General features: G+C 41.6%; 1 protein-coding gene across 1 annotated transcript; it reads right to left on the reverse strand.

The window, feature by feature from the left end:
* Window positions 1–3,341: 3,341 nt before the first annotated feature.
* On the reverse strand, window positions 3,342–5,301 carry LOC103629959 (protein transport protein SEC31 homolog B). The gene is made up of 4 exons (XM_020540186.3): window positions 4,809–5,301; window positions 4,610–4,735; window positions 4,019–4,535; window positions 3,342–3,922 (listed from the first exon to the last, which is right to left on the reverse strand). Exons 2-4 carry the CDS (start codon window positions 4,660–4,662, stop codon window positions 3,770–3,772), a joined length of 723 nt encoding a protein of 240 aa, XP_020395775.1. The 5' UTR covers window positions 4,663–4,735; window positions 4,809–5,301; the 3' UTR covers window positions 3,342–3,769.
* Window positions 5,302–8,528: the final 3,227 nt, after the last annotated feature.

The following is an 8,528-nucleotide window of genomic DNA, read 5'->3' on the forward strand; positions in this document are numbered from 1 at the left end:
CCCATCATACATAGGGAGCTAGGGTGGCTTATATGATGGGGGCCATGGTGTAGCCTACAGTTCTGCTGATAGAGGAGAAGCATGTAATGCCCAAAATTAGTGCAAGAGGAAGATAATAAGATAAATAAATAAATAAATATACTTATATGCTAGAGTTTTGGGGATTTCTTGATTCTTTTTTTTCGTGCATATTCAACTAAAGGAATTAAAGTAGTCAAATGACAAATAAATACATAAATGTGCATTCCATGCTGGATTCTTGTATGTTTGCATTTGTATTCAAATTTGTGAGACAAGTTTAAGTTTGAAAATTTAGAATACGGGAAATAAAAGAGAAAAGAGAAGAAAAAGAAAAGAATACACATTATAAGATTACAATAATAAATAATATTATTTCAAACAATAGAATTATAATTCATAAATACTTTTTCTTGATATTTGGAATCTGGAGTTCAAAACAAGAATTTGAATTGAGTTTGAATAGTTGGAATTTGAAATAGAAAAGAAAAGAGTGAAAAAGAAAAACATAAGCCTCACTTGGGCCTAATCCCTCACTTCTAGCCCATATGCACTTTGCCACCCGCCAGCCCACTCCTGCTCTAGCGCTAGCGTATGGGCCCCACTGGTCAGCCTATCACTTTCACGCGCGTATCAAACACGGTCACTGGTCTGTGGGACCCACTGTCAGCCCTATCCTCTTCCTCAAGTCCGAACCGGAAGCCGTGCTTGGTCACGTCCGTGATCTCCTGGAGAATTTGTTGCGATTCTTTCTCCGGATTGCTAGGATCGTCCTCGCCTCTTGGCTATATAACCCGAGCTCCCCGCAATTGAACGAATCTATGGGACACTAGCACCAGAAACCATGGCGACAACCAGAGAGAAGGAAGAAGGGGGAAGCCGCCGCTGGCGCTCGCGGTACACCCCTAGCCGGGCCTCGCTGTTGGGTGCCGGACTTCCCTAGGGCCTTCCTAGGCGATTGCGCGGCGTTGTCGGGGGTGGTGGTAGCCCATGCCTCGGCGGAATTCCTTCAATCCAGTGTTCATCACCGAGCTGCTGCACCATGGTTGAGGGTCTCCTCGGCATGAACCCTGGTGAGATTCTAGACCCCTTTGGTTCGCTTGCTGGTCCGCTCTGTGTAGCACAAATCATAGGGGAAAGTGGAGCTCTGCTGCTCGACTGGACGGGAGCATCGGTGATTGTCTCCGCCGTTGGGGGCGGCCGCCGCTGGTGCGGGATCTGCTGCGCTCAGCTACCGGAGGTGGGAGACATGCGGGGACCGTTGATCTCGCGTTCAGTGGCCCCGATCATGTGTGGATGAGGAGCGGTCACGATTAGATCTGGGTTGTGACCGGTTGGCCCTTTGATCCGTGTCGTTGGTTCATGATCCTAGGGCTGGGGCCAACTCGTGTCGTGGGCGGATTTCAGACCACTGATCCACGATCCTACGATCACAATTGCTTACCGTTTCATTTTAAATAACGATCTAATCTGAGCCCCTGATTTGGAATCTAACGGCCAGGGTCGTCCGATACCCCTTCGGCCTGGAATGTTTACAATGGAACCCCTCGGTTTTCTTCAAAAGAACCTGCAGTCCTATTTTTGGCAGCCGAGACCCTGGATCAACTTTCAAAATTGCATGTGGGTCTCGGGACTTTTCAAATCTACCCCTGGAAACCCTACAGAATTAAAATAAATAATTAGGAAACCGAGAAACTTGTTTATGGCAGAACTTACTCGTTTTAACTCCGTTTTACTCCGTTCCAATTGCGCTAGCTTCATAAAAATATTCTCTACGTACTAAAAACATTAATTATACCATATCTCCTACTTTTATAGTTAGATATTTATTTAACCTACGATTAGTAGATTAACCTGTCTAAATCAAAGTTAATCTGTTTATAATTATAGTTTGGCTAAAATATGATCCCTAATTATATTATAATTTAACTTAAAGTTGAATTAATTAATTATTTAGATTATTTTCTCACATGATCTATTAAATCAACATAAGGTCTAGTTTTAACCGCTTAAATTGCATGGGTCTTCTGTAGACCATACCTTTTCAACTATGACTCCGATCTTAGTAGTTCTCGAACCCACGATCTCGTAGCATCGCGTAGATTATTATTATGCAGTTTATTCCTATGTTTGGTGTGATGTTAATTTTGCCTATACCACGTTTGCTTGTATTGCTACGACTAGCAGTGAGGTCACGAGTCCTTTGAAGAGCAAGTTGGTACCTGGAATCTCAAGTCTCAGGCAAGTTGTGCCCTTGATCACTTCTTTTTACCCACTCATGTTCTAATTAATCATAATGATCTACATAGGTTAATTTTGATGGGACCCAATAGGTTACCCTAGTTTGTCTATCTTTATACCTTGTTTACCACTGAACTTTTTGGGTAGTACTTGCTAGTGCTTTATGTGGTTTTGGGTATGAAGATACAATATTCATGATCACACTTTTATTATCAGTTGTTATTTATTGTTCATGATAAGATCATTATGTTAATTGGAACATGGAGCGACCACCCGGGAAAACAGTGCTACCACAAGGGTTTAATGGGACGCCCTTGGCTGATTAATTAGGAAAACTAGTGGAAGACTACCTTACCCGAAAGGGGCAAGGGCAGTAGGGGAGTGGTCAGTGTGGGGAGGTCCTTGGGATGATTTTGCTGCGATGGCGGTCATGCGAGGGGTCCCTGCATTGGAGCTTCCTATAAACTGTAGCGGGTTTTCTGAAGCTAGTGGAACTTTGTAAAGGCCTCGTAGTGTTACCCTGCCTCGCCTCCTCGGTAGAGGTGTATGGGAAGTCGCGATCCCTTGGCAGATGGGTAACATGACTTGTGGGTAAAGATGCGCAACCTCTGCAGAGTGTAAAACTGGTATACTAGCCGTGCTCACGGTCATGAGCAGCTCGGACCCTCACATGATTAATTTATGGAACTAAATTCAATTTGTCATATGCATTGCATCGCAGGTGATGTTATTACTTTTCTTAATTGGGTTGGTATTTACTTATACTTAGTAACTGCTAATAAAATTTTGACCAACTTTAAAAGCAATGCTCAGCTCTAACCATCCTCTTTGGTAAGCCTTACACTTCACGTGAGCTCGCACCTTTGGCGAGTTCATGCACATTATTTCCCACAACTTGTTGAGCGATGAACGTATGTGAGCTCACTCTTGCTGTCTCACACCCCCCCACACACACACAGGTCAAGAACAGGTACCACAGGATGAGGCGCATGGAGGATGTTGTGATGTGATCGTGAGAGGTCTAGGTCGTTGTCTCCCAGCCAACTTTGGGTTGCTGGACCGTTGTCTCCTTATAATGTAACTAGGTGAGTGCCCGTGCGTTGCAACGGGAACATATAATACAATGATAACTTATATACAAAATGTGTGTTACATTGTTATAAGAAAATGTTTCATAATCTATACACAAAGATGAGATTTCTGCAAAGAATACCATGCCACATCACTAAAATATGAATGGCTCACTTATCCCTCATAACAGCAGCCTTGTCTCTGATTTAAGTTTAGGCACATTACAAATACTCAAACCGCTCAGCAAGTCCTTTTGTCGCTTCTTCAGAACACCAAATGTTATGGCATCCTACTTCTCTGCTACCTCATCACAGTGACAAGCCGACAGGTACCACCTCTTTGACTCGAGTGCCCATGCTCGTATGACGTCGCCTCGCCGCACGCCTAACTCGCCTAGGCGTTTGGAAGGGGGTGGGTCGCCATGTCTCGCCTTAACGCCTTAATAACCTTGGTCGGGGGCGACACCAAGCCGGCGGCCATGCTGGGAGGCGAGGGGGTAGGTCCATAGGTGGGCGTGAGTTTCTTTCCATGAACTTAGTGGCCAGGTACTCACAAAACTCATTAAATCATTACCCACCATAGCAGAGACAACCTATAATTGAAACAGTATAACAATAAACAATGGTGATTATGAAAATTACTATGTACAAATAAATACAGATATTCAAAACCGAAAATAAAATGAAACCTTTAAGTAGGGTGAGATACTGTTCTTGAGATAATGATTTCTTGTGCTTTCCCAGAGAGCAGAACCACCTGCATGGGCTATAACCAAAGCATCAGCCATATGATTAGAAGCAAGACACTGGTTAACTGCCCCTTTGTAGTCTCCAACCACCAACGCATGTTGAATGCTTTTGTCAATTGATGGATCTGATGGCACAGCATCTCCAGAAACTTCCTGTTCTATCTGTTGACCATTTGTAGAAACTGATTCTTCAGCCAAGCTAGCCTCTGAAGGTTGAGGATTGTTGAAAAAATCATCCCCATTATCAATAAGAAACTGGGCATCCGCATTATCGGTTACTGCAGCATGATCAATATTAAGTGTATCTGCCAATATTTGGCTCAATTCATCAGTTGAACTTGCAGGCGGTGCCTGAGGTGGTTCGAAGCCAAGATGAGCAAGCAATTTTGTCCTTGCAAAATCATCGTCCTCAAACATAACCCTTAAGAAGCCCCAGGTTTCTCTCTCCTCGTCAGATCTGATCAAACATGCATCACATAAAGTTAGTCTCCATGCAAATATCAGTATTAGTTCTACTAAAGAAGCACCTACAAAGATTCTTGGTATTTTTTCACACAGAGCACATAGCGAACTTTTGTCGCCATTCTGAATAGCAGCTTCAAATTCAGTTGATCGGCTCACCAGACTTTGCTCAATCACCAAATTGTGCACATGTACCTATAAAAAACATAACATAAACACAGGAACTTGAAGAGGAGCAGAAAACAGAACACTGACAAAGAATAATTACCTCAGATGTAGATGTTTGCGCACCTTGGGTGGGTGCCACCGGATGGAAAGAAACAAGTTTACCACCGAAACCAAAAGATGCACCGGTGGGGGCATTTCAACCATTTAATCTTGTACAGAGTTACACACCATAATATAAGTATGAGTAAGGAAGCAACACACCGAATTTGAGAATTAACACTTTTAACCGCCTGTCGTTTTATTTCAGTTGGATCTAATAGAATGTTTTTCAATTAATAAAGTAGTGAAGCTGAACAGCAGGGAACCAATGACCGTTTAAATTCTAATACTGTGATTACTAAATACTTTTGTTATATTTGCAAGAAGACTTGACTCGTGTATGCACTGTTAAGACATTAGTGTAAGTTTAGAACAAATATATACCATGCAGGTGTTCTCCTTCTAGATTTGTTATCATTACTTATGTACTTTTCTGAGTTAACCTTGTACTTACACGTTGGAGGAAAGTTGATGACCCCTTCGGTCCATCCTTCAAACAGATGCCCTTCTTCAGCTCTACTTTCAGCTATCATTAAATGGAATGGAAAGATGAGCTAGGACTTTTGAATAAAGGATATTTTGCAATGTGACGATAAAACATAAAAGCCTACCTAGTCTTTCCCAAACAATTCGTTCCAATCCTGCTTGGATATGAGTTCGTGTGTCTTCTCATATGGTAAGTTGATCCTATAGTTGAGATCATCTAGCCATACATTCCTTCTAAAACAAGCTGAACTGCAATGCGTCACCAAATATAGCTACCATGAACTGAACTGGTAAACTATGAAAGCAAAAGTTCTAATAGCATTGCAATATTCAAGAAAGGCTAAAGATAATGCTTTGTTCCTTTAACTATTAAAATAAGTACAAAATGAACCACTAAAAAGTAGAGGTAACCAGAAACAATATATAATCTATTACTCACTCATGATCATATATCGTTTTAGGCATGTTGACTCTCGAAACTGGATTAAATATTGTCCTTCGGTGTATTTCTTGAACATCAGCATTCCTTTTTAGTTCATCTCCTTCCTTTTCTCCATAGGTCAGTGACAACATATAAAGCAAAACTGTGTTTGGTATATGGACACTTTAATAGCACCCAAAAGTTGATGACCCCTTCAGTCCATCCTTCAAACAGATGCCCCTTCTTCAGCTCTACTTTCAGCTATCATTAAAGGGAATGGAAAGATGAGCTAGGACTTCTGAATAAAGGGTATTTTGCAATGTGACGATAAAACATAAAAGCCTACCTGGTCTTTCCCAAACAGTTCGTTACAGTTCTGCTTGGATATGAGTTCGTGTGTTTGGTATAAGGATTAATGACATGTGAGAACCGATTAAATCTCCAAAATTATTTCTGTTTGGTTGGCCCATATAAAGAAAAGAAAACCCTGAAAAGTTACTACTTCCCTAACAAAGTTTTTTCCTGTTTTACCAAAACAACACAAAAAAGTGGTGCAACAACACTTCACAGAGAAAAAATCACATCACTTCTGTGAAAAAATATTAAGTATTAACCATAGATGTAGGAATTACAAAAGAACATAAATGAAATGAAAAGATCTGAATCACAAAGGCTGAATGATGGAACAGAATGTCAAAGATTTGTTACGACTTACATTTTTGAGGATAGAGTTGTCATGCATGTCTGAACCAGGGGCTTAATGTTGTCTGCACTGAACTCGAACTTTTCGGAGAATCGTTCTGGGTGATCAAAAGCTACCTTTGACGCCATCTCATCACCTTCGTTCTGGCTGGTAATTCACTGGCTGCCCAACGATAAAAAACTCTGCAAATACATCCTCCAATTCACTAGCTGCGGGGTTCCACGGGTCGCGTTGGGTGGGCGTGCGGCATGCGTTGGGCGGGCGGGAGGTCGGTTCGCGGCGGCTGCAGCGGCGGGATTGCGGCGTGCGGTAGGGCAGGAGGGCGGTTCGCCATGGTCGCGGCGGGGTTTGTGGGTTTGCGGCGTGCGGGCGGGCGGGAGTAGGGGGGCGGGGCAGTCTACATTAGCTTCTGTAACACCCCGAGGTCCACAAACACCCCGGAATGATACTAAACAACACTTCTGACATCTATATATAAAATTTCGGCAGCATCCCCTTTGCAAAATTGCATAAATGAGGGAGCAACAGTGTATAAACATATATCATGACAAGAACATACTAAGTATTATTAATCGGCTAGCAAAGAGAAGTTAAACATACAACATGAACTAAATTAACTAGTGCGCACGACTAGTTAAAAAAAACAAACTTCCTTTGACAATAAATTTCTAATTAAATCATGGCTGCGCCTGGGCAGCGCTATTGTGAGAGTGAAAGTGGACGTGCTGCTACTCCCCTCATTCCCAACATGTATCAAGTACCTGCATTGAGTAATGCAAGAGTGAGATGACACATCTCAGCAAGTAAAATAATATCAAATTGTTTAACCACATAAGAACATTGTTTTACCACCACTTGATTCCACAACCTTCTTATTACGAAGGTGCAGCACGTATACAACGTACAACACACCTAGTCACCACACCTCGCAGGTAGAAACCACAATAGTAACATAGTAATGTCACACTTCATATATACCTCATGAGTGCAAATGTCTGCAAATGCAAGGATGACTTCTGCCTTCATACCTCTAAGGATATGAAGCCGCATCGTACCCCTCCTCGGGCAACGTACGATGCTAAAAATGTACCGGTACAGTCGGACCATAAGATCACGACATAACTTCAGAATGCAAGATGGATGATGCAATGTGCATGACATGCCTACAACACTTCATATAACGTGATTCAAAAAAAAATACTTCAACTCCATCCATGATGGGAATCAACCACATATATCATTACCAAATCATGATCATCCACAATATTAGACAATTGAGAATTAATACTTTCGAACAAATAAACTTCATCATAGAATTCAATGATTAACATATTTAAAACTTATGCATACTCAATGACAGGGAATAGGATGCAAACCAAACGGTAGCAACCACCACTGTATTTACTTGCCTTTACCGGAAGTTTGGGCAAATCCCTAAGTACGATCCGGAAGTCCACCACCTGTTTTTGACACACAACTTAGTGCACCAATTTCACATAACCAGGCTCATAAACGACGCCGCACCTACGCACAAACTCAAACCCCGCCGCGGGTTACATCTCTCCCCACACCCACCAAACTGCAGCGGCGCTGCTTAATAATTTCATAACTTCAAAATTATGACAGCATTGGTAACAAACAAAAACTCCAGAGGCATCTACATAAAATTCCCCACAAGTTTTGTATACAATTTATAATTAAATTCCAACATCTAATTAGCCCAAAACAGTTCACAAGATGAACCCTGTAATCTGTTTTTTTCTCTTTTGGACAGCGACATACCCGGATTCAAACCGCGATATCTTTTAAAATATAATTCCAATTCAAGCGCATAAGTACTCATTGGAAAGATAAGACAAAGCCATACATGATTATCATACTGGTTAGCACTAATTAACCACGAAAAATTCCCAGAAACTGCTAATACTACTGCTGTTCACCCACCTGAAAAATCTGTTTTTTTTTACAGCAACATACCCGGATTCAAACAGCGATATCTTTTAAAATATAATTCCAAATCAAGCACATAAGTACTCATTGGAAAGATAAGACAAAGCCCTACATGATTATAATACTGGTTAATACTAATTACCCACGAAAAATTCCCAGAA

This window comes from Zea mays, chromosome 6, assembly GCF_902167145.1.
Source record: "Zea mays cultivar B73 chromosome 6, Zm-B73-REFERENCE-NAM-5.0, whole genome shotgun sequence".
NCBI classification, from domain to species: domain Eukaryota; kingdom Viridiplantae; phylum Streptophyta; class Magnoliopsida; order Poales; family Poaceae; genus Zea; species Zea mays.